This window comes from Triticum aestivum, chromosome 6A (assembly GCF_018294505.1).
Source record: "Triticum aestivum cultivar Chinese Spring chromosome 6A, IWGSC CS RefSeq v2.1, whole genome shotgun sequence".
NCBI classification, from domain to species: Eukaryota; Viridiplantae; Streptophyta; class Magnoliopsida; order Poales; family Poaceae; genus Triticum; species Triticum aestivum.
This window is the reverse complement of record NC_057809.1, coordinates 588319742-588345560: the sequence shown is the minus strand read 5'-3', so window position 1 is coordinate 588345560 and position 25819 is coordinate 588319742. Positions and strand designations below refer to the sequence as shown.

Genomic DNA, 25819 nt, shown 5'->3' with positions numbered 1-25819 from the left:
GGAGCTCGAGTGCGCGAGAATGGATAAGCAAGGGAGGAAGAAGGCGTAGGTGAAAAGGTGGATCCTTATCCCCTTATATGGGTGGACGCAACTACATGTCCCCACCAGCCTGGTAAAACTCGCTTATCTCCCAAGCGCCGTAATCAATGGCGCGGTTGGGTTACCCACGCCCGTATTGATGAGAATCCCGGAATAAGGGGACACGATCTCTGCTTTAACAAGACGTGCCAAGGAAACTGCCTCGTATAACGCGCTGAGATGGGACAGTAAAACGGTTCAAATAAAAGCTTGGCCATGGTGTGATGTCACCCTACGAAATACGTCAGCAGATTAGATTTGTGTAAATATTATTCTCTCTATGACAATATGTGGAAACTTATTTTGCAGAGCCGGAAACTATCTTTGTATTCAAAAACTTCTATGGAGTACTTGGAGGAGGAACCCGCCTTGCAATGCCGAAAACAATCTGCACGCCAGACTCGTCATCATTGAAGCCTGGTTCAGGGGCTACTGAGGGAGTCCTGGATTAGGGGGTGTCCGGATGGCCGGACTATACCTTCAGCCGGACTCCTGGACTATGAAGATACAAGATTGAAGACTTCGTCCCGTGTCCGGGAGGGACTTTCCTTGGAGTGGAAGACAAGCTTGGCGATACGGATATGCAGATCTCCTACCATTGTAACCGACTCTATGTAACCCTAACCCTATCCGGTGCCTATATAAACCGGAGGGTTTTAGTCCGTAGGACAACATACACACATCAACAATCATACCATAGGCTAGCTTCTAGGGTTTAGCCTCCTCTCGTGGTAGATCTACTCTTGTACTACCCATATCATCAATATTAATCAAGTAGGACGTAGGGTTTTACCTCCATCGAGAGGGCCCGAACCTGGGTAAAACTTCGTGTCCCTTGCCTCCTGTTACCATCCAGCCTAGACGCACAGTTCGGGACCCCCTACCCGAGATCCGCCGGTTTTGACACCGACAAACATGATAAGAGAAGACGGCAATGTCTTCTCTCTCACAGGGATTTTGTTTATTGCCAGTTGCAAGTACTTATAGCATCTTGAATGCAGAACATTATGTTATTCATATAAAAGGATGAATAAACAATGTAACATACTAGATCATACTCCGCGCGTTACTGCAGAAATTTGTTGCAGTATATTCAATGAAAATTGATTGTATATACATCACTATTAGATTACTAATAGATGGGGTATCTTTGTTCACAACATATGTGCATTTAGTTACAAGTTGAAAGGGAGTTGGAAAAAATAGTCTCGACTAGTGCGAGAGAATGAAACTATTATGGATGAGTAGTTGAAAGGGAGTTGGAAAAAATAGCATGCACTAGTGGGAGAGAATGAAACTAGCATGGAGGATGCATGCATACATGCAATTAATTGGTAAGGCTAATTGGCCTGACAATCATGATGAGGTGACACATTTGAATGTGTACTAATAAACTAAGCAGTGAAGGCTAACTTCTTAGTTATGAAAATTTTGACACTTTAGACCAATACATTCAAAAATAAGATAGTGAAATCATCAAACTATGTAATTACATATTGAAAATGTCGCAATACAATTGCAAAAACATCTTTCTTACTTTATCAACAGCTAATACTTTAATACTTTTGTCACAATAAGTTGGCAAAGTGATTTGATCTAGTCACGAACGATGCACGGGAACCAACCAAAACGGCGTGCGCAATAGCTCCGTAGCACCTTCATACTCATGCACCACCTCCTTGTTTGCTCCAATGTCGTACATGTGCAAGCAGTTGTCGTATGGGCTCATCCAATACACAGTGTTAGGACGCAACCTGAACTTGTTGGCAGGACACCACGTTGCATGAAAGCCGGCCGAGCTTGCAAGTATCGCCCGACCGCCAATGTTGTTCACCCGGACACATCTCGATCTGCCAAAACCCCACCTTGTAGATGGCGACGTCATTGATGGTGCGCATATTAAAGCCCGCAAAGAAGATCCACACCATGTGAAGCTTGTCATCCAGGTCGAGGAGGGACAAGTATGCGTTCACGCACCCATCGCCAATCGGATGGAAGGTGAGCTTTACTCCTTTGGTTTTTACGGTGCTTAGCCTTGGCTCTGGCGAGAACTCAAGCACGCCGCACTTATTCTGATGGATCGGATAGTAGAACTTGTCACCGGATGGCACTAGACCGAAGACGTGCCTCTTGTTCCATGACGTCCGGTGTTCCCCGATCTTCACCAACTTGCCTCCGAGATCGTACTCATGCCTTACCCACTCCGGCGTCGCTGAACCGGTGTGGCAGTACCAGAGGACGGTGCTCTCATATGGCTCGGCCAGGACCACCGTGCACAGTGGCGTAGCTAGGGGGTGGCCAGGGTGGTCCATGGACCACCCTGGAATTTCCCCATAGCTTGTATATAGTGTAGTAAAAAAATATTTTTTAAAAAATAAATAAACTTATGAAAATATTTCTATTAATGGACCACCCTGGCTTATTGGGCTGGCTACGCTACTGACCGTGCAGCCGCCGGGAGCTGTGGGATCGCCTGACAGCGTGCAGTTGGAGCCCACCGGCAGAGCTTGCGCGAACGACGGCAGGGCAACCCGGCCGTGCTCTGGATCATGCGGGTCCCATAGGAAGGTGGCGGAGGTGTCCGGGTCCCAGGCCAGCACCCAGCCCTGCGCCGTGACCCAGTTCCGCTTGGTTAGCAGCGGGCCGATCTCGCACGGCCGGTACACGCCGTCGGCGGCAGCGTACAGCTTCGTGCCCCGCTCGTCGCCGTACTCGAAGACGAGGCACGGCAGTGGCGACATCGCCATGACGACTGAGATATTCCTCTCGCGCGCGTCACGAGGAGCTGTGACAGCTTATCTTGGTTTTCCGGTGACCGGCCGATGCGGCGGCGTTGTACTGCGCGTGGCGACGATGAGTTCGGGTTCAATACGGAGTCGTACTCAGAGCATCTCCAACAGGCGCCGGTCGCGCCGCGTGCAAAAAACAGATATGCCGCGCGCGTATCGTCTGGTTTGGCGCCGCGCGCAACGCTGGCTTCAGCAGCCGCGCTAAAATGCAGCGTGTGCGCCGCTCCAGCAGCGCGCCAAAATGCAGCGCGCGCGACTCGCCGGTGCATTGCATATGGCATTTTCAACACAAAATGATGAACATTTTCAACACAATAAAAATTTCACACAAACAAGGTGATGAAGTTCATGCCCACGAGTTTAAAATCATGCTCACAAGTTCATCCAACCAAGTTCAAAATGCAAATCAAGTTCGATACACAAATGAAAGACACATCATTCCTCGTCCTCGTCCTCGTCCTCGTCCTCATCTTCGGAAGACGATTCTTCCGCCTCCGAAGATGAATCTTCCTCCCTCTCCTCATCGCGCACCGCATCACGTGAAGCTCCGACGATGTTGGCAAGATCTTCAACGGCATCTTCATGGGAATGTGTGCGAGGAGGCACATCGAAAGACATTCCGCCTATGGTGGCCGGAGGTGCACCCATGCCTTCCATGAGAGAAGCAAAACTCATGCCTCCCATGGTGGCCATAGCGTCGGGGGGTGCTCCAAAGCCAGCCATGCCTCCCATTGCACCTAAACCGTCCACGATACCTCCGAAGCCACCCATGCCACCCATGGCGTTGAGGCCACCGCCACCCATGGCGCCGAGGCCACCGCCACCCATTGCACGAACCATGGCTCTTTTTTGGATCAAGACTTCTTGTTGGGCAAGATTGACATACTCCTTTTGCGCCTCATTGAGGTTAGTTGTGTCTAATAAGAACAAGTTCTTCTCCCATTCCAACAATCTAGTTCGCTCCTTATTGCTCACCTTCCTCTCCTCCAAAGTCACCTTCCTCTCCTCGGCCGCCACCCTCCTCTCCTCGGCCGCCAACCACCTTTCCTCGGCCGCGGCATCTTGGGTCCTTGCCATTTTCCTCACCTCGTTGGCTTCTTTTCTTGCCTTCACAATAGCTTCCATAGCATTTTTGAGCTCATCATCTCCTTTCCTCTTCTTCTTTTTGGTTTTGTCTTTCTTGCACCCATCCGGTCACTTTGGCTTCGAGTATGAAATCGAGTTGGGTGTGGGGCTTCTCTTGCCGTCATCACTTGATGCATCATTCTCATCATCATTATCATCCAACTTAATTGTTCGCTTCCGTTTGTCGCTCAAATGCAAATCATCCAAATCTTCACGCTTCTTCCATTTCTCATCATCCTTCAACACTTCATAGCAATGAGACAAAGTAAATACCCTTCCTTTCTTGATCTTCTCCTTCTTGGTTTTCCTCTCCTCTTCTTTGAACAAGTTTTGCGCAATGTTGTACTACATGAAAACAAAGCAAGTTAGCACCAACAACAAGCAAAACAAAGCAAGTTAGCACCAACAACAAGCAAAACAAAGCAAGTTAGCACCAACATGTAAGATGAAATGGCACTTACTCTATTGTCCTCATTTGTGCCACTTGGGTTCAACTTGTCAACCGCCTTTTGACAGGCCGCCCACCTTTGACAATCCGAGTTGATTGTCGACCATCGGGACCTAAGTGATCAGTTGGAGCGGTCAATTCCACTCACGTTGCGAGCATCAAAGTGTTCCTTCATCCGGTTCCAATAAGCATCTCTACTTTGATCACCTCCAACGGATGGATCCCTCGACACTTGCAACCAAGTATTGCATAGTAAGATGACATCGGTGTTGGTATAATTGCCCGCTCTTCCTTTTGGTGCGTCGACAATGCCCTCACCCTCCTCGTCCACCTCGAACTCATGGTCTTCAAAATGCATGTCATTGGTTTGAGACCAATGCGAATTGTTGGAGCCAACACCCATCGTTGACATGTATGCATCATCATTGAGACTACAATTTTTTTGAACAATGCAAATAAGCTATCTACATGTGACGAATGCATTCAAAAAATAACAAAAAAAGTGAAAAGTTAGATTTTTTTTACCTTGGAGGCATTTCGTCGAACATGTTGTGCGCCGGCCGCCGGCTCAACGAGTGAGCTTGCCGGCGCTTCGGCAGCCGCCGCGCCCGTCGCACGCCCCGCAAGCTTCTTCCTCCTCACCTTGGAGGTGCCGGAGCCGTCCGCCGCCTTGTTTTTCTTCGCCGATGTCTTGCCCTTCTTTGGCCGCGCCGCATTGGGGAGCTTTGAGGAGGAGGGGGCGGCGGCTCGGGCCGGCGCCGGCGCGACGCCACCCGCCGCCAAGGTCAAGGTCATCCGCGGCGGCATGAAGAGGCCGCGCGCGAGGCCGCCGGTCGGAGGAGCTCCGGCGGAGGCGAGGCCAACGCCACCCGGGCTAGGGTTTGTGGTGGCGGCGGCGGCGGGGGGGTCGCGGCTATAGGACGGGGTAAGCGGGGTGCCGCCGCGTGCGGGTCGCCGGCGCCGGCGCGCGCGGGGCTTTGGAGGGGGAGAAGAAGAGCGCGCAGCGCGAGCGTCGAGTGTGCCGCGCGCGGAAGCGGGTGCCGCAAATACACCGCGCGAGGTACCGGTTCCTGCCGCGTGCCCAACTGCTTATACCGCACGCGCGGTTATTGCGCGCCCGCTGGAGCCATCCGCCGGGTTGCGCGCGCTAAAGTGGGTATATTTACGGCGCGCGCCTGTTTAGCGCGCCTGTTGAAGATGCTCTCAGGTCGGGTTCCTGTTGCGCGCGCGCTCTCTCTCTCGGCGCGAACCGACCGAAGCGATGATGGGCCCTAGTGTCCGGGCCCGCCAAGCCCATTGAAGCCAGCCTGGCAGCCCGTGGACTTTTCCTCCGCAGCGCCCCGGCCCACCACACCCGTCGTCCTCCCGGCGCAGTGGTGCAGCCGTACCGGCACTTCTTCACCCATCGAAATCGTCGGCCCCATCTCTTCTCCCGACCGACCGCTGTCTGGACCGGTGAGCCATGTCGGGGGAGGGGGAGGAGGACGAGGCGGCGGAGATCGAGCTGCAGCTGGAGCAGCACCTGGAGGAGCAGCGGTCCTCCCTCGCCGCCGTCGACGAGGCCCTCGCCGCCGACGCCACCAACGCGGACCTCCTCGAGGTGCGTACGCATCTGTGTGGGCCTGTCCCTGAACGTGCAGCACGGCCCAGATTGCTGATTAACTAGTTCCCAAGGGATGGGGATTCTTAGGGGTCCTAGGGATTTAGACTTCTAGGGGGCATCCCTGATTCGTCGACGCAGGGAGTAGGGAGCTAGTGGTTGTTCGAGTACAAGTAGAACCTGAATGATTGCCACTATGGATTGCCTGCTTGTGATGGGATTATGGCGTTCTGCAGTATATGCTGGATTATTAGCTGATAGTTGCAACAGTTGCTCAGTTAGGGATGTTCTATTTTGGGAGCTGAGAGCAATTGGTGTCTTGGTTTGATTACAAGAACGGTGCTCCTTTTTTAAGGCGTGGCATTGTTCCAGTGCACTTTGTCCATGGATATTGCTGCAGGGGTTGAATTAGCTCATTCATGTGTTGTTTTCCCATTGACAGCAGCTAAGCTGAGAAACTAGAAGAGATTAAGCATTGTATATTACAAGATCTATTTATACTGGCATGCGGTATTGAGAGCATGCGATATTTGCATTGGCTGCTGCAAGAAAGTAAGGCATGTACTGTGGAAGTAGTTAGTAGCTCCCCTTTTTTCTTGCTCATTCCTTATCCCTTGGAGAAAGTTCTCGACCCCTTTTGGGGAGATATTTCATGTCACAATGTTTCATAAATCTGCATTTACACTTGTATTATATCTGAGTTAAATTATGTTTTGTTCTGAAGGTGCATGGGGAACTTCTGTCTGCGATTAAGGATGCAGAGGAAGGGCTTCTGCATTTGAAGCGTTCTAGGCTGGTGAAGCAAATCGATGAGATCTTTCCAAATCAGGAGTCAGCATCGCTATCAACTGAAGCTGCTATTGAGCCATTAGATCCAAATGATGTTGAGCCAGAACCATTGGAGCCACAGGAATTTTCAGTAGGATCAAAGTGTAGATTCAGGCACAATGATGGGCGTTGGTATAATGGATGCATTCTAGGGCTTGAAGGTTCAGGCAATGCACGGGTCTCATTTCTGACACCCACATCAGAAAAAATGTCGGTGAGTCATGCAACTTGACCTATCCTTTTTACACAAAGATTGTCTTTTGAATTGAACCAGCCTTGTTACCTGGTAACCACCAGAGTTAACCCCTTACATGCTGATATGGTTGGTATTGGTAACTATGTGGCAGTGGCTCACCAGCCAGTAGGAAATTACTTGGTCACTTTGTAGTATGTATTCCTTTTTGCCGCTTTCCCTTCTTCAAATATGCTTGTGTGTCACTTCCACTAATGCTAGGACCAGTATGGTTGTTTTGTTGAATAGCCTTTGACTATTGCACAACTGAAATAGTTCTGATTGTCACAAAATATACATTGTGGATGTCTCCACCTTTTATCTGAATTTTAAACTCAACAGAAGTCCGTCTGTTGTGAATACGATTGTCTAATGTGGACATGCATAATCAATGTAAACCCTCGCTGGGTTACAAAGCTGTTCATTTGGTTTGATTTCCAAATCCCATCTCCTCAGTAGCTATTGATGAATTGTTACCAGGCAAAGAGACGTTACATTATACTCTTCGTTACTAGAATCATGTGAAATGCGCATATACTCATTATAACCCATCTGTTCGAAAATAAAATTCTCTTGATAAAACCTGAGCGTATTGCACCCTCTGTTTGTTTCCATCCCACTCCCACGGACACCCAGAAATACACAACAAAAGCAGAAAACCCCTCTTAGAGCAGGTTACACAGGTGGGTTGCTACAAGCTACCTTTCCTTCAGCCATAACTTTCTGCTGCTTATAATATAACTGTAGTAATACCCAGAACAAAGATCATTATTCTTACCAGACTTCTAATATAAGTCTGCCCATAGTGCAGATGTGCAAGTTCTTTCTGCAGCAACGGTGTCGGTTTGCTAATAACTGCCGCTTGTCCCATGGTATGTAAATGCTTTTTTCACCGTTTGAAGGACTGAACCCTTTGGACTGTGCTTTTTTCCTGTGTCTTGTCCATTTGTTTTCACATTGAACCCTTTAAAATGAATTGCTCCTTCAATGGATTCATATTGCTTTTTTGGTTAATACTGTGTAAGTATGCAATATTTGCTTGTCCCTGTTTTCCTATGCGTTACTTTAAAGATTTGTGTATGATTCTGTACTTTCATGCTAAGTGGTATGCATGACTTCTAATTCATAATTATCTGCAGGTGTTGTGATTCCTACTTCATCCTTGAAACAGTTCACTCCAACTGCGTGGCGACAGTCCTTGGCAGGATCCAGCATACTGGCAGCTTCTGGGCACCACTCTGGCCTTTGGAGGAGAGCTGAACTCGAGTCGTGGGATGATGAGTTGAAGCGTGGTCAGGTGGTCTTTCAAGATGATGGGAGCACTGCAACGCTTCCGGGCGATTCCCTTTCTATCCCAGAATATGTTGATGTGAGCGGCGAAGATGATGAAAGAGGCTCAAGCGAGGATGAATCCGAGTTAAGTGAAGATGGCGATCAAGAGGATGAATCCATCCATCAGGGTCTTGGCCGTTTGGAAACCACAAATTTAACTGGTGTTCAGTCGGAGACCGTGATCTTTGCGAAATGGGAACAGCACACCAGAGGCGTTGCCTCCAAAATGATGGCAAAGATGGGGTATCGAGAGGGCATGGGGCTAGGCGTGTCTGGCCAAGGCATGCTCGATCCAATCCCAGTCAAAGTACTACCACCCAAGCAATCACTCGACCACGCAGTCACCACAACCACGGGCGAGGACGGCAGAAGCATACACCGCACGAAAGACAAGAAGCGCAGCCGGGGCGGGCAAAGGAAGCGCGACCGGAAGTTTGCGGAGCTGGCCAGGGCCGCCAAGGCCGAGGAGGCGGAGAGGTCCGTCTTCAGCTTCATGAACAGCCAGCTGGTGAGCCAGGACGCGTCGGAAGGCTCCTCGGCCTCCAAAGCCAGGAAAGAGTCGCCATCGGGTCAGGCCAACGGGCATCCCAAGAAGGAAGACAACAGAAGGTCTCTGCTCGCGTACGACGACGAGGTGAAGGAGCTGAGGAGCCAGGTCGGGCGGCTGGAGGAGATGGTGCAGCGCAACCGCAAGGACAAGGCAGTGCACGACGCGGCGTCGAGGAAGCTGGAGCAGACGCGGAAGGCGCTCGCCGACGCCGAGGCGACGCACGCCTCGGCCACCAACGCCGTCTCCAGGAAGGAGAAGGAGAAGAAGTGGTTGAAATTCTGATACGCGACGTCTGTGTGTGCACAGCCGGTGGGCGTTTAATTGGAGCTCTGTTGTAGTTGGCTGGATGTGATATCTAGTTAGAGGGGTTTTCGTATGGCCCTAGAAGTAGAACCATTCCTGTTATAGTTATCTGAACTAAGAAACATCTATGGCACAATTGGTCAGGTCTGGTCATATGCATATCTGATGGTTGGATGCTTTGCTTGGTATATTCTGCTGCTCATGGAGTTTTTACTGGTCCATGTAATATTATGTTGACTAACAGTTGATGAGTACAGTAGCTTCCAAGGTGATGCTTGTCTGCTTCGCTTAGAGGTGCAAAATATCAATTCACTCGAAACATCCAGAAATGCAGCTCAAAAAAAGAAACATCCAGAAATCAATGAAAGCGAAACTTTCACCAATATATGAGCTTCTAGTGGCTTGATTTTTTGCCTCCTCTCGTGAATATATTAACACGCCGGCATAGCAAACGACAGAACGCATCCAAAGCATGAGCTACTTGATTGTCACCAAATTAATTGAGCTAATAATAACTCTGTTGGTTAGCACTTCTTGTTGAAGATACAATAGTTGGTTAGCACTTGAGACTTGAGAGGGAGGAAGAAGCATCTCACACACCCACCTCTGGTCCGCCGCATCAACCGGCCGACGGCGGTGCTCCTGATCGGCGGGCTGGCCCTCGCCGTCCAGCCCCCCTGCTTCATCGTCCCCTACTGCATGCTCTCCTCCGGGCTCTGGCTTTCATGTCTCCTCCCACCTCGCCCTCACTCCTCCTGGATTGGCCGCAGGGGGGGTGTTGGGATGCTGGGTCCGGATGCCGGCGTTGCGCTCCGCACGCGCTCGAGCTTCGGTCCTGTCCCTCTTTGCAGACATTTTGCCGTGGTAAGTAACTGATGAACTCAGCGAGATGGGAATATGTGAGCTCAGCAAGTCAATAATTTTTTTCTTATTATGCCCATAAGTTTAATGTATACCTGCGCAACCCATTTATGAATATCTTTTCATTCTTATTGGAATCTCGTTTCGAAGTATTTCTAGACATGCTTTCTGAAATAGTAACTTTGTTTACTGTCGATGACAATAAATACAAGTTTGATAACACAAATTATGCTAGTACTTATCTATTATCTCCACTATTGGGTCATTTTCCCACTACAAACAAGTGTCGGGATTAAGCTGATTCATGATAATGAGGCTGGGTTTACATAATTTATAATCATTACTTGAAACTCATTGAGCCTTTATTTATTTACAAAATATGATGTCAATTCCATTAGCTCAGAGAGTCATATTTTTACTTATTGTACATCCTCGAATCCATAAGTTTGTACCAACAGCTAACCATTTATGGAATTTCATTTCCATTGAAACATTGTTTCCAAATATTTCTACACATGCTTTCTGAAATAGCAATTTTCTTTGATGTTGGTGATAATAAATAAAAACTTTGACCACAAAAAACATTCTCCATGTTTATTATCTCCACTATTGCATCATTTTCCTACCACAAGTAAGTGTCACGATTAGGCTGAGTCGTGATAATGTGGTTGGGTTTACATACAATAGTTCATATTGCATGAACCTCATTGAACTTTTCTTTAATTACGGAATATGTTGTTAATTCTTCTCATGATCATATTTTCGTGATAATAGATATTGGCGTACATGTTGCCAAATGCAATGGTTTGCTCCATGCTTCAAGCAATGTTGCATTACAATCGTGCATTTCCTCCCAAAGTCTGGTGCATACCAGGCAAGTGGGATGAAAATCTTGCTCGTGAAGGGTTGATTCTCCATGAATGCGTAAACAGTCTTATGCTCATTGCGCAAACAAATGGAAACCCTTGCTTGTGGAGGATTGGCTCCCCACAAAAGCAAGGGAACTCTTTCTCGTTTTGCTAAGTATGGGGTGGCATGATCCTCGCCCGTTGAGGATTAATCCTCCACAAAAGCGAGGCAATTTTGCTCACTTTTATTATAATGAAAGAAACCCTTGCTCACTTAAGATACTCAAGGGGCAAGGCAATCATTGCCAGTGACAAAGAGCAAATTTTTCTCTCCATCAAAAACAATGATTGCCTTGCTCACTTGGCGCAAAGGTAGAAGAGCATATTTTGCTCCTAAAGATTCAAGACAATCTTTGCTCAGTTATACAAATGTAAAGCTAAGCAAATGTTAAGGTGATCCTTGCTAGTGTAGAAGAGCCATTTGGTTTTTCATCAAAATCAAGGAAATCCCTACTCTCTTAAGGTTACTCAAGGGCAAGGCAATTCTTGCTAGTGGTGGAAAGCAAATTTTGCTCTTCATCAAAACCAAGGATTTCCTTGCTCGTCCGATGCATAAATAATTGTATGCAAAGAACAATGCTAGAGTCATTTGGCTCCCTCAAAATCAAGGAACCCTTGAGGCTACTTAAACGGCAAGGCAATTCTTGCTAATGATGGACAGCAAATTTTGCTATCCATCAAAACCAAGAGTTGTCTTGCTTATTTGGTGCAAAAAGTAAGCCTATGCAAGGGGCAACATGAGCCTTGCTATAGTTACTTGGCTCGACCTTAAAATTAAGGAGATCCTTTCTTGCTTAAGGCTACTCAAAGGGCAAGGCAATTCTTGGTAGTGGTGGACAGCAAATTTTGCTGTCCATCAAAACCAATGGTTGTCTTACTCATGTGCTAATGTGTTTGGAGGGTGGGTGGGTAACTCTACCTATGCTATGCATAGCCGGTCCCAAGCCCGGATAAAAAGAGGAGGGACCACAGAATGCATGACCATTTATGTATTTTATTATTCATTGTGTATTTTAATTTGAAAACATAAAAGAGAGTAATTAGAAGAAGACAAACTCTATAGGAAATGGAACACATTTTTCCTTGTTTATAGCTGGATTGCATTCCTGCTAACAACTCGGTTGCCAACCCCTTTTTGGCCTAACGAGCTACTCTTACAAAATATCTATGTATGTTAAATGAACGAAATGCTAAAGCTCCTACTTTCTAGAATAAAACTTCTTAAATTCATATGCTTGTAGCTTTATCTATTTTTCTCGCTCTACACTAGCAAGTAGGGAGTGAAAGCTCGTGCTCTTGGTTGATGTATTCGAATTTTCATCTTTCATAGGAGTAATTTTGTCTTGTAGTTATATTCAAAATTCTGCTTTGGTGCCAATTCAAGAACCATTATTAGCTTGAATATTAGTTAGCTCATGAGAAATTTTTCTCCTTTTTCTTCTCAAAGGAGCCTATGAGGCATTGCCGGAAAATTTCTTTGTACCATATTTTAAACTTCAAGTACGATAAATAAATGGACCACTAATTGTTCATTGCCATGTCATACTGTGTGATGCAATTAAATATGTGTGTTGCATCTCAATGGTAGCACCACGCTAAATCCACCATTGTTGCTCTGCCTTCTAGAGCAAATAAAACTTTCTCATATGGGATAACCTTCTACTTTGAACAATACTAGATGACTCATTGCGTCAATTGGCGTAGAGACCAACTGCAGGCTGGAAGTTAAGCGAAATATTTGAAGGATTTTTCTCCCCAACTGTTTGCAAATGATTATGCTCATACTGCGTTTTATTTGCTTTGACGATGATCATTGCCCATAGTTTTTCTTGGCGGATTACTTTTGGTGACATGAGACTCTGTTTTGTGATGGTTTTTTCCCTAACTGTTTACAACAGCGCATAGACCAACTACAACCAGAAGTTAAGCAAGCTATGGGTGGCACGTGTAGCAGGCATGGAGCAGGCGGGCGGGTTAGTAGTGCAAACCGACCCGCATAGACCAACTACAACCAGAAGTTAAGCAAGCTATGGGTGGCACGTGTAGCAGGCATGGAGCAGGCGGGCGGGTTAGTAGTGCAAACCGACCCCCCCCCCCCCCCCCCCCCCCCCAAACCGACTCCATGTCAAACAACGTCGGAGCCGCCTCCCCCCCCCCCAAACCGACTCCATGTCAAACAACGTCGGAGCCGCCCTCCCCCCCCCCCCCCCCCCCCCCCCCCCCCCGGAATATCATGTGAGCAGAAGAAAACCAAGGGGGGCTACCAAACGATTCACTGACTGGGGGAGAGTGTGACATTAGCAAGCACAAGTAGGAGATTGTGCCAAAGCCACCGAGCGAAACGTTCAGCCAATTCAAGGGAAAAACACAATCATACAACATGTGTCAGGCCGCATAGTCCAAAAGCCAGGCAGGCACTCTAAAATACCATCCAGGCAAACCACAAGACCTGAATACTTTATTGACCATGTTCGTTAAAATCCATCTGCAAAAGACATTGTTGCAGTAGTTTGTTCAGGAGCATCGCATAACCACCTTTCTCAGCGTGTGCGGGTCGGTGTATGTCGAAACTGTAACTGTCCACTCGGGTCTTTTTTTTTGAGCATCAGTACAGACACAAGCGCTCATATACACGCGTATACACTCATCCCTATGAACGCACACACGCACACCATACCCCTATGAGCACCTCCGAGAGACTGAGCCGGCATATCATCTTGAGATTTACGAAGGCATCATAGGCGCCTCGTCGTCGACGGAAACGTCTCCTCCCACTGAAAGCGCATCGCCGGAAATCCTGAAATAAATTTAGGAATAATGCGAGCACCAGGATTTGAACCCTGGTGGGTTGGGGATACCACTGTCCACCTAACCAACTCAACCACAGGTTGATTCGCGTCCACTCGGGTCTTTGAAGATGGCGAAACGAGCATGCCCAACCGAATTGAATACAAACGTATGGGCAACCTCGTTTGGCATGCCTTCCTTCATTTTGCAACCGTGAAAATAACCATGAGCTTAAATGTAACGTTTCATACTTACTTACAACATCGATCGTAAGAAAACAAACGACATCAAAATGATCTCGGGTGTGTTGTCGGTGGTCGTGGAGCATCCCGCTCCATAAGGCATCGCCAAACATATATACAGCCAAAAAGAGGAACGGGCAACAGAGCAGGCGGGTTGGTAATGAAGACCGACCACACACTCCACGTCAAACGGCGTCGGAGCTGCCCACTCCCACCCAGAATCACGTGAGCGGAAGAAAAGCAAGGGAGCCGACCAAACAATTCACTTACTAGGGGAGAGTGAGATCAGTGAGCATACCGTAGGAGGCCATGCCAAATCCACCGATCAAAGCGTTCGATCATACAACACGTCCAACACACACGCACGCCGAATGAGAAAACCAACCAGGCCACAGAGTCCAAAATCACGGTGGACGCTCTAAACACGCCATCTTTTGGGGGGCAACAACAATAGCAGGCCAGCTAGGCAAAGCACATCCACACCCACCTGACGGGAACCAACGTATGCAAGACGGACAAGAGAGCTATCCGTCCACGGGTCACGACAGCAAAAGGACGATTCAACAAGGTAGACTCAACCAACCAACTAACCCCGACAGCGTATAGCCTGCCCTATGGGTCTAACATGCGTGTGACACGACGACGTACAATACGATGTTCATTTAGCCTTTGGCTGGCTTGGGGAAAAACATAGCCAAATGCAGCGGAGAGGAATAACATCATGCTTGGAGCGTGTTTCATTGATCTATTGATTTTTTTTTTTTGAGGAAGATTGATCTATTGAATGGCAACCTGCAACCTACAACCAGAAAAGATTAATCGGACCCGGTCTCCTTATCCGGTCCAACCCAACCCAACCCAACCCAACCCCACGGCCCGGCGGCCACCCGAAGAATAACAAATCCGCGACCGCAACCGAATCCACTTCTCCTCCTCCTCCCTGCCGTCCCCTCCCCAACACGCGTTCCCCACAAATTCCCCAAATCGAACCCCAGACAGAGGCGTCGCGCGAGCTCCATCGCCGCCCCCTTCCGATCGATTCGATTCGGTTCGGCTCCCGACTGATCGCCGCCGGAGAAGAGGAGAGCCGCCGCCATGTGGGCCGCGTCGTGCCTGGCGTCCTGCTGCGCCGCCTGCGCGTGCGAGGCGTGCCGCACCGCCGTCGGCAGCATCGGCCGCCGCTCCGCGCGGATCGCCTACTGCGGCCTCTTCGCGCTCTCCCTCCTCGCCTCCTGGGTGCTCCGCGAGGTCGCCGCGCCGCTCCTCCAGTCCATCCCATGTACGCCCCGCCCCCTCGCCCTTACCCTACCCTAACCTAACCCCCGAATTCGTTTCCGCGCGATCTGACCGGCGACGCTCGTTCTCCGTTGCAGGGATCAACCACTTCCACAAGACGCCGGACCGCGAGTGGTTCGAGACGGACGCCGTGCTCAGGGTCAGCCTCGGCAACTTCCTCTTCTTCACCATCCTCGCCGCCATCATGGCCGGCATCAAGGACCAGAAGGACCCGCGCGACAAGGTCCACCACGGCGGCTGGATGGCCAAGATCTTCTGCTGGGTCGTCATCGTCTTCCTCATGTTCTTCGTCCCCAACGGCGTCGTCAGCTTCTACGGTGAGTGAGAGACCCTTTTTCCTTCCGCTCACGCACGCAGCTGGTTGTAATATACTAGTCCGCCTGATATCTGCCGCACATGGTGAACATAATCGTTCAGATACTGCATACTAGGATGGATAACATTTGGTTGAGTGAAACTACTAATCGCCTAAATGAATAGCAAGGCATTACACTTAAAAATAATAAAATCATAGGAGATATTGGTTGCCCCTTCCCTCAAAATTCCCGGAAAGGTTTCTTCAGGGGGTGACTCTTTTGTTTTGCACTTTTGATTCTAGCATGCACTAGAAAATGAACGGAAAGGGTTCATGTAGGCACTTCTTGGACCAAACAATAATATCAGATGGGGATCACTGAATCAAAAGAATAGATGGTACTGTAGAATAACTAATATGCAAAACAAATGTGGGTATGTCGATTCTATGTTATCGAGATATATACTAGGATCCTGATAATGATAGCATAAGGAAAGGCTAAACAATTGTGAATACAGGGATATGGAAATTAGTCAAAATGTGATTGAGCTGTTGGCTAGACATTCTATTGCATTAGAAAGGTGTAAAGAAATGTTGGCGCTGTCAATCATGGTTATCGTTGTATGGAGTCTGCGTTGCAAGGCTGTTCCTACAAATATTTTCTGTCTCCCTTTCCTTAACAAAATTTAAGCTGATTAGATTTGGATTAAAATTTGCTCCTGCTATCAGAGACATCAACTGTTGCTGTCTATCTTTGCTTATTTGCTTGTTTAATAAAACCTGAGTCATGGTTTGGGATTGTACCCGAGGCGTTATTTAATAATTTTTGAAAAAACTGATACCCTTTTGCTGTCTTGTGGTTTAACCTAGCTGTTCGCTTCTGTACTCTTTCTTTAGGCAATATAGAACTCATAAACCATCGGCTAATACTCCCAATTGAAACTGTCAATACGTTTTGGACTAGTGTATTATGCTATTTGCTTTACTGGAAACTGCAGTGTCATCATTATAAAAGTTTATTTTACTGAAGGTGGTGCTTACTGTAGTCATATATTTCTGCAGAATCGATTTCCAAGTTTGGATCTGGACTGTTCCTTCTCGTTCAGGTTGTTCTTCTGTTGGACTTCGTGCACGGATGGAATGAGAACTGGGTTGCTAAAGATGAACAGTTCTGGTGGGTACCTTGTCTTCGTCCTTCAGTTAGCTGTGTTTCCATTGGTTTAAGGAATGCATCTTAGTTCTGTTCAAAATATATTTTTACTTACTCTTCATCAATGTAGGTACATGGCTCTGTTGGTTGTATCGGTTGTTTGTTATATTGGCTCATTCGCTTTCTCGGGTCTACTCTTTCACTGGTTCACTCCATCGGGGCAGGACTGCGGACTCAATATGTTCTTCATTGTCTCCACACTGATTCTTGTTTTTGTGTTCGCTATTGTTGCGCTGCACCCAAAGGTATTCTTATTTTCACATTCTCCTACAACTTAGCTTTTGTTACTGTCATGTTTGGTTGATCCATAATGTTTTTGCTCACTGCTATGCCATGAAAATCACATGATTGTCTTTGTGCATTACGGTAATTGCTATGTAGATCTGCTCCTTAGATTTCTTTTAGGACTTTTAGCTACTAGTTAGGATACAAGCAATCGATGCTATTGGTCTATTGTACTGTTCTATGATAGTTTTTTTGGTTTATAAGAAGGATTAATTTGGGGTTTATGGTTTGGGCAGGTCAATGGAAGCTTGCTGCCTGCATCAGTTATAGGCCTTTACTGCACATACTTGTGCTACAGCGGACTCTCCAGTGAGCCAAGGGATTATGAGTGCAACGGGCTTCACAATCACTCCAAAGCTATGTCAACTGGTAGCCTTACGTTGGGATTATGTACCACCATCCTTTCTGTGGTCTACTCTGCTGTTCGTGCTGGCTCTTCTGCAACCGTGCTCTCAGCACCAGACTCACCACGCGCCGGTTGGATTTTGTTCTCTGGCCACTGAATTAATTAATTATGTAGTGTGTGTGCGTGCGTGTTGCAACTTGCTAAATTCGCCGGTGTTTCTTTCAGGTGCCGACAAGCCACTGCTCCCCTTCAGCAAAGCGGACGAGGAGGAGACTAAGGACGTGCCAAAGCCGGTGACATACTCCTACTCGTTCTTCCACCTCATCTTCTCCCTGGCAAGCATGTACTCAGCGATGCTCCTGACTGGCTGGTCGACCTCGGTTGGCGAGAGCGGAAAGCTTGTCGATGTCGGGTGGCCGTCTGTCTGGGTCAGGATCGCGACCCAGTGGGCAACAGCAGGTCTGTTCATCTGGTCCCTTGTTGCTCCCCTCCTGTTCCCAGACAGGGAGTTCTAGATCGACCTGGTTACCTGCTAGTGCATACCTGCTAGTGCATCATCTGATTGGAGCCACCTACGTATTGTATCGTATCGAACGTGTTTTGGCTGTGATGGCTAAGCTGACTATCTGTATTCTGGTCTGTAATATTGTGTAAGCAAACCCATGGCAAGGAGCCGGTGTTTGTGTGACGTTGTCGAGTCTGGTCTGCATAATGTGTGACCTAAGGCATTGTTGCCAGTATTTCAACAGTGAAGATACGGTCTTTGGTTGTATATATATTGAAGTTGATCTATCTCTGTTTCATTGGTGTGTTGCCTAAGTGCGAATGAATGAAATGCATGCGCTGTATGTTATTTTCATGATTTCTAATCTGAACAGACTCACTCTATTTTTTTTATTGCATAGCTATTTTTTTTTACATATACACTACGTGGAAGAAAGTGTTCTTGAGAAGTTAAAAATCCAGTTTAGGTTTATGAACTCGTCTTGCCATGCAATTTCTGATGGCAAAATGATGCTAGTATAGATATATAAACAAGGGTAAAAACGGAGAAGTGTTTCTAGCTGACTAAATTAAAATGCGCTGACAGTATGATCTTATCCCGGCCTCTGCTTGTTTACAATCTTCTGTGTGTCCTAATGAAGTTGGTTGTGATCAAAGAAACCACGGAACCGCACGCATACGACGCCGCGGCGAGCACGGCGGCGGCGCCCAGCAAGATGGCCTTCCACTGCCTCGTCGCCGCCAAGACGGCCGCGGCGGCGGCCACGGCGGCGAGCACGACGAAGGCCTTCTTCAGGGCGGTGTACCTGTTGACGGTGTCCCTGCACCCCTTGCAGTGCACGACGTGCCGGAAGTACCTGCTGGTCGGGTTGGGCGCGTGCTGCGTGCCGAAGCCGCCCTTGGCCGGGAAGGACGCGGAGATGCCCGCGGCGGCCCCCGCCGGCGCCTGCTCGACCACGGCCGGCACGGGCGGCGGCGAGATGGTGCTGTGGCCGAAGTAGTATGGCATGCCGTGCCCCGCCCTGTCCATCCACCGCCGGTACTCGGCCACCCAGGTGTCCGACGATCGGAGGTTGAGGTAGAGCTCCTTGGTGGGCACCTTCTCCCGGAGCAGCACCTCGTTCTGCGACGACAGGAACCCCATGTCCTGCTCGAACACCTTGCACGCGTTCTGGTGGAAGTACCACTTGGGCAGCACCCTCAGCAGCGGCGACCTCGCCGTCGACCCGAACCGGACGAGCAGCATCGACTTGCCCTGCCCCGCCGGCCGGCAGAGGAACTGCGCCGAGAAGCACTGCTCCCTGCCGTCCTTGTCCACGAACTCGAGCGTGTTGGTGAGCACGCAGGGCGCCTCGAAGCGGAGCAGGTTGCGGAGGTGCGGCGCGCGCTCGCGCCACCAGTGGCCGGCGAAGCCCCGGGCGGTGCGCTCGGCGACCTCGAAGGCCAGCGGCTGCGCGTCCTCCCGCTTGGCCGTCCAGTCGGTGCGGTCGTGCGAGATGGGCACGTGCGCCGGGTCCATTAGGTTCTCCAGCAGGATGGAGTGGTCGTAGGGGAGCTCGTGCACCGTCGACAGGTCCGTGAACCCCGGCCGCGCGTACGGCTCGAACCACGGCAGCTTCTTGGCGTCCGGCGGGGTCGCCGGCGACATCCACACCCACACCACCCCCTGCGAGTCCCGCACCTCGTAGTTGCGCGCGCACGCGTTCCGCGGGATCTTGGCGCCCTCAGGCAGCTGCACGCGCATCGTCAGTTGCCACCATCATCACATAGTACATGAATCAAGCATTGGATTTTCTCATGCGTTTGCACTGATCCAAGAATGGAATTGATTCAAACCTGTGGGATCTTGACGCACTTGCCCTCGCCGTCGAACTGCCAGCCATGGTAGAGGCACTCCAGCTTGCCGTCGACGAGCTGCCCTTCCGACAGCTTGGCTAACCTGCAGATCGATCATCTGAATTAGAGGAGCTACACAGCACAGGTGTAATTATCGATCATCTGCAGATTGACCAGGTGCACGAAATGTTATTCTGAAACGAGATGAACATATACTGTACAATTGTAAGTCAGCGAGCTGCTGTGGCAAACACAGTGACAGACACGATCACCGAATGGCTGCAGAGTAGCAGTGATCGAGAGCAGAAAATAACCGGCAGTAATTTTCAGACACTCAGAGAAAGATGGTATGCCTGTGCGGGCATCGGTCCTCGTGGCAGCGGAGCACGCCGTCGGCGTCGCGGTAGAGCACGAGCTGGCGGTCGAAGACGGTGAGCGGGAGCGCCGCGTCGTCGGGCACCTCCTTGGACAGGTACAGCGGGTACCACTCCTCCCGCCAGTCGTACCTCCCGGCCGCCTCGCTCCCCTCCTGGGGGAGCAGCACGCCGTCCTCCTGCGCGCCGGCTTCCTCCTCCACCGCCGCCGCCCAGCACCTCCCGACGGCCCGGCTCCTCCCCCTCCTCCCGTCGACCCCGACCCCCTGCCACCGCACGCCGCGCGCCGGGCTCGTCGCCGCCGCGGCCGAGATCTTGAGCGCGGCGGAGGAGACCGCGAGGAGGAGGGAGGGGCGTGGCAGCGCGGTGGTGGGAGGCGGAGGAGGCGTCATGTCTGGTGAGTCTGGTCTGTGGTGGTGGTTTGGTTGGCGCACAGAGCTCGCCCGCTCGATTGCCCGGATAAAAAAACTGTAGAGGCCTCCTCGTGGGTTTGCATGCAGACGCACGACTCTTTGACTCCCGCTACGTTACACGTACGTGAGACTCGAGAGAGGTTCTGGCGAGTTACCTGTGTCCCTGTCGTACAAACCGGCGAGTGAGTTTCACACGCATCGTCGACGAATTCGACATTATGCTACGAGTTCGAAAATGTTCTACGGACAGAGTAGATGAATGACCAGCAAAGAGCGACCTATCAGAAAGTGACCAAAACATTTGCGTTCATATGCCTGGCATTGTAAATGTTTTGGTTGCGAGCGACTCTGCTGCACCAGTTGGTTAATGGAAGACATATTTTCTGAGTCAAAAAAAAGTTCCCACTTCTTTTAAGATAAACATCTATGTTTGAGGTGCTTTGTATTTCAGATGAATTTCAACTTTGCACAGCGCCGGGCCGGCAATATCCGGGGCCCTGTGCCAAACTTTAAACTGGGGCCCATCTTTTGGTGGCGGAGCTACAAAGAAAAATAAATAGGTGGACTAAACTAAATGAGGGACCTGATTATTTTTTCGAAATCATATATAGTAGTATTTCAGTAATTTGCAAAAATAATAGTATTTCAGTAGAAATATTAAATACTCAGTACCTTTTGTTCTATTGATTACGAGATCAGCATATTCGTCCTTGCAACAATGCAAGCTCGTGGGTGCTTAGGAAAACAGAAGAGAACAGAGGGTCAAAGCCAACCTTGGTACACTGAAATCACTAGATGAAAGGCTGCAAACCATTTGATAAATGGCAGTAAAATAGCAGGGAAAGTACACCGAAATTTGGAGAGCATATAAACTAAAATTTAGACGGTCTATCTACGCACTGAAATTTGGATAACTAACACCAATTCTGAATTTTTGGACAACAAAACACTGAAATTTGGACAGCACATACAATGAATTTTTGGACAACAAAACACTAAAATTTGGACAATACATAAACAGAATTTGCATAGCAAGAGAAATGAATTTTGGACATCGTCAACAATACTGAATCACTGTGCTACTCGTACGTCGTCGACAAGACTGAATCAATGCCAAGAATGAACTGAACAGGCGGAGGGGATCCAAGTGGCCCGTTGTAATGATTCCAGGTGCTTAAGGCCTTGTTTGGTGGAGGAGGTTTGGGGAGGTTTGGAGGGGAATATCCTCGCAGGGTTCAAAATCCCCAGAAATCCTTGTCGGCCCATTTGACACGTAGGGATTGAGCAGGCCAATCCTGTCCGTTCCCCACGAACCCCCCTTAATCCATATGGTACAGAAAACCCTTCAAGGCATCCATGGAACTGGACGCTTGCTTTGTTGCTGTTGTTGTAAAATGTTTAACCAAATAGAGGGGTTTATGAGGGTGGAGGGATTAGTGAGGAATTAAGGGGATTGGGTGGAAGAGAGGGATTAACCAAATCCCCTCACATCCCCCTCCACTCCGGGGCTGCAAAACCTCCCATGTCAAACGAGGCGTAAGGAGAAGATGTATCCCCCTCGGCGGCGGAGAGACAGCCCGACGAACCACGCCAGCTCCATGGGCTCGCGCAGCAGATCCTTGTCTCCTTGTACCCTATGGTGGTGGAATGCCCGTGCGGCAGTGGAACGTGCTTGCGTTCCAAAAGTTAATTAGGAATTAGAAGTAGGAGTCGAGGTTAATTAAAGAGAAGGATTAGCCAGCCGGAGCCCGGAGGCTACCTATTTTGGCGAGAGGAACTGACGAACTATCGCCGTGTCGCCCGTCGCCGGCGCTCCGGAGTCTGGGTGCGATTGATTTTGTTTTGGTGTGAGGAGAGGAACTGTCGCCGACTCGCCGTGTCGCCCGTCGCCATAGGCAGGATTCATGTAGGCTGTAGCGCCGCGAGTGGCTTTCGCAATGGATCCGAGAATGTGGGCCGCATATGTTGTGGTGCTCTATTCATCTTCTTGATGGTGGATCTTACAATAGACACTCCACTGGTTATTTTAGGAGAATCGACAGGGGTGTGACTAGTTCTACCATAGATAGCCACCTAGGCTACTACCGGAAGTCCTCCACCGGCTTGAACAATATCTTATATCAAACCAAATTAGTAGTCCTCCATCTCCTATGACTTGGCCAATGTTTGCCCTAGTGGCTCAAACATTCATACACCACCTACAGTTGCACATCCCTTGTTGGACATGTGTGAAAGAAGAAAAAGAAGTAGAAACACAAAGACAAGAAAAGGAAAAGGCAAAACATCATATCCTGATGTCAGTTGGAGGTGAAATTTAGCTAAACAATCAACTGAGGTCTAGCCACAGCCTTATCCATTTCATCCTAAATGTCAAATCCAACCAATAAAGATGAGAGCATCAACACGAAGACAACACCTTTAGCAACGGGACAACACAAAACTAACATTGTTGGCTCCATTGAGTCAAGGTCGGAATGTAGGTTGCATATGGAGTGGTGCTCTATTCATTTTCTTGACAGTGAATCTTACAATAGATACTCCACCGGTTATTTTAGAGGAATCCACGATGGTGTGACTAGTCCCCTCCCCCCCCATAGATAGCCACCTTGGCTACTGTCGGAACTCCTCCATCGACTTGACCAATATCATCTTATATCAAACCAAATTAGTAGTCCTCCATCCCCTACTACTGAGCCAATGTCTGCACCGGTGGGTAAAAGCCCCACTACTGCATCACACATAAATTCCACACATGACAGGATATCTCTCTCCTACAACCTCAAATGGAGGAAAAACCCACCACCTTCTGTGATAGTAAGAGGAGCAACACCCAAAGGGCGTCGAACCTGTCAGGACGACATACCTCCATTATCAATCTTAGAGACCATATGGCAAATGCCCATGTCACGGCATGCTCACACATCACTAAAGTGCCACCGCCCTAACACAAATGTTTGGCGTGAACACCAGCCAAGTGATGCCTTCTCGTCCATATGACTGTAGCACCGCCACCATCCTCACGCTTTTGGCTCCTACAGCTCTAAAAGATGACGACTATATGTTGCCGCTCCACTCGAAAGAAGACCCCCAACCCTTTGTTATGCCCTTTGGGTACAAGGTCCACCATCGATTGGAAATAGCCAAAGGCAATGATGTTAGGGTAGATCAGAGCCACCGACGACACGGTGGGCAAGGATGGAGCTTCATCCCCATCTAAAGGAGACAAGGGTGCAGAAGAAGGTGGGTTGAGGCGGGGGAGGCGACCGAGAATTGCGTTGATGAAATTCTAGGGTTTTGGACAGGACGACCAAGGGCTCGGGATATGGTTTTCGGTCTGAAGGCCTGCAACCTAGAATTTTAATGAAAATAAAGGCATTTTTTAGGGGAATGAAAATGTAGAGATATTAATGTATATAATTCCAACAATAACCTAAATAATGGTTTAATAAAAAGGCTTGGCATTTTTAAGCTCGGCCGAGCCTAGAATTTAATGAAAATATAGACATATTAGTGTATCCCAACAATAACTAAAATATTGTTTTAAATAAAAAAATGACGGGCATTTTTAAGCCTCGTCCAGCCTAGTATTTTAATGAAAATATAGACATATTAATGTATTCCAACAATTACTAAATATTGTTTTAAATAAAAAATGATGGGAATTTTTAAGCCTCGCGGCTTATATAATTTTTAAGAAAAATATAGACATATTAATGTATTTCCAACAATAACTAAATATTGTTTTAAATATAAAAAATGATTTGCATTTTTAAGCAAGGCCTAGCGAATTCTCTTGTCTAAAATGAAGTAGAGGCACTACCATCCCTCCTGGTCGCATAATTTTTGGCTAAAAATATAAAAATAAAAAACAAAAATTTCCTAGCTTTGTGTTTTAACTTTTCTGTAAGGTGAATTTTTGAGATGATATGTATGTCATGACAACAGATATAAATTGTAAGTGGACTACTTGAGCTCAAATACCCCCTCATGGACAGTAAAATTAAATAAATTATAAATTTCTGATTTTTTTGGCAACAAACAATGAGGGCCCGCTTGGAATAGGTGTAAGTTTTTACGTCCGGATTTAGTTTACACGTGTATAATACCAGAAACAGCGTGACTTCCGGCTGGAAAAACATGACGCACAGAGGTGTGTATCATTTTATGGGGGTATTCGGGGCCAAACAATAATCCAAGCAGGCCTGAAGAGTTGTCTACGTCCAACCAATTTTCGTGAATTTTTTTTCCTAAATGGTTTGGGCAAAAAAATGCTCCAAAAAGACTTTGTTAAAGCATTTTGGAGCATGTTTTTTTCCCACTTTCATGAAAATTTGCACGTATATAGACAATTTGACAATGTTTATTTGCCCCAAAACCAGATCTTTTTTATATCTTACTGTTTTTAAAACGAGAAAGCTATATTCCTGCCGTCCGAATTTTTGCAACAGATCCGGACGATGTCGGAGCCGTTGGATCGTGATCGCCTGGCTATTATTTTAGGTAGCGATTTAAGGTTGCCGTTTCACGTTTTGTGGGAGGTCACCGGTCGCCGCGATTTTAGCAGGGGCTTTTAATGGGAGGTTGCCGTGATTTTTGGACGTTACCCATTTTCTCTCTCATTGTTGCACTTTTTTTAAGCCAAAAAATTACATTGTGAACAGGATTCGAACTCTGGACCAGTACATGATACAAAGAGGCACTGGCCACTATGCTAGCACAACCTTTGACACATTTATGAACTAGTTTTCTAATTTGTACGCTATACAGGCAACAAATTTCCTTTGCCATTTAGAGTTGATCCTGGTTGCTAATAAACAGAGCGAAGAATCCACCTTATCGAGACTTTGTACCTACACAAATGTTGATCCAAACAAATTGTTGAAACATACCCGCAGTAATTTTGATGTAAATCACATGGTAATTTACTTGACGTAGTCACAAATTACATGCAAGCACAGAGGTTACTTTCACTCGGGAGAAATTTTTATTGAACATTCGTTTTTTTTATATTTTCGTAAGCAGGCGATGATGAGGATTCATAAGAAATAATCTTAGATCAAGAAAAACAATGTTCAATCAATTCTAAAAACATGCTTCAGCGTGTACTTGATTTGGGAGGAGTTGAGTAGATTAGGAATGTCCAACGCCCATCCTCTTCTGCATCAATTTTGAAGAGT

The 25819-nt window shown here is 48.0% G+C and overlaps 3 protein-coding genes across 3 annotated transcripts; 2 read left to right on the top strand and 1 right to left on the bottom strand.

Annotated features, from left to right (window-relative positions):
- Positions 1-5773: 5773 nt before the first annotated feature.
- LOC123128738 (zinc finger CCCH domain-containing protein 18) lies at positions 5774-9473 on the top strand. Its single transcript, XM_044548828.1, has 4 exons — positions 5774-6040; positions 6765-7082; positions 7912-7972; positions 8240-9473. Exons 1-4 carry the CDS (start codon positions 5903-5905, stop codon positions 9262-9264), a joined length of 1542 nt encoding a protein of 513 aa, XP_044404763.1. The 5' UTR covers positions 5774-5902; the 3' UTR covers positions 9265-9473.
- A 5525-nt stretch (positions 9474-14998) lies between these two features.
- On the top strand, positions 14999-18318 carry LOC123128737 (probable serine incorporator). Its single transcript, XM_044548827.1, has 6 exons — positions 14999-15362; positions 15457-15696; positions 16737-16848; positions 16955-17129; positions 17406-17646; positions 17741-18318. Exons 1-6 carry the CDS (start codon positions 15179-15181, stop codon positions 18028-18030), a joined length of 1242 nt encoding a protein of 413 aa, XP_044404762.1. The 5' UTR covers positions 14999-15178; the 3' UTR covers positions 18031-18318.
- Positions 18319-18554: 236 nt separating this feature from the next.
- On the bottom strand, positions 18555-20718 carry LOC123128736 (protein TIC 55, chloroplastic). Its single transcript, XM_044548825.1, has 3 exons — positions 20209-20718; positions 19856-19958; positions 18555-19751 (listed from the first exon to the last, which is right to left on the bottom strand). Exons 1-3 carry the CDS (start codon positions 20619-20621, stop codon positions 18633-18635), a joined length of 1635 nt encoding a protein of 544 aa, XP_044404760.1. The 5' UTR covers positions 20622-20718; the 3' UTR covers positions 18555-18632.
- Between the last annotated feature and the right edge of the window lie 5101 nt (positions 20719-25819).

Coding starts and splice junctions, on each gene's coding strand:
- LOC123128736 (XM_044548825.1), bottom strand. CDS start 20,621: ATGACGCCTCCTCCGCCTCCCACCACCGCGCTGCCACGCCCCTCCCTC. Junction 19,959..20,208: donor GAGGACCGATGCCCGCACAG/GCATACCATCTT, acceptor ATCGATCTGCAG/GTTAGCCAAGCTGTCGGAAG. Junction 19,752..19,855: donor AGTGCGTCAAGATCCCACAG/GTTTGAATCAAT, acceptor ATGCGCGTGCAG/CTGCCTGAGGGCGCCAAGAT.
- LOC123128737 (XM_044548827.1), top strand. CDS start 15,179: ATGTGGGCCGCGTCGTGCCTGGCGTCCTGCTGCGCCGCCTGCGCGTGC. Junction 16,849..16,954: donor GCTAAAGATGAACAGTTCTG/GTGGGTACCTTG, acceptor TCATCAATGTAG/GTACATGGCTCTGTTGGTTG. Junction 17,130..17,405: donor TTGTTGCGCTGCACCCAAAG/GTATTCTTATTT, acceptor TGGTTTGGGCAG/GTCAATGGAAGCTTGCTGCC.
- LOC123128738 (XM_044548828.1), top strand. CDS start 5,903: ATGTCGGGGGAGGGGGAGGAGGACGAGGCGGCGGAGATCGAGCTGCAG. Junction 6,041..6,764: donor CCAACGCGGACCTCCTCGAG/GTGCGTACGCAT, acceptor TTTGTTCTGAAG/GTGCATGGGGAACTTCTGTC. Junction 7,973..8,239: donor TAACTGCCGCTTGTCCCATG/GTATGTAAATGC, acceptor AATTATCTGCAG/GTGTTGTGATTCCTACTTCA.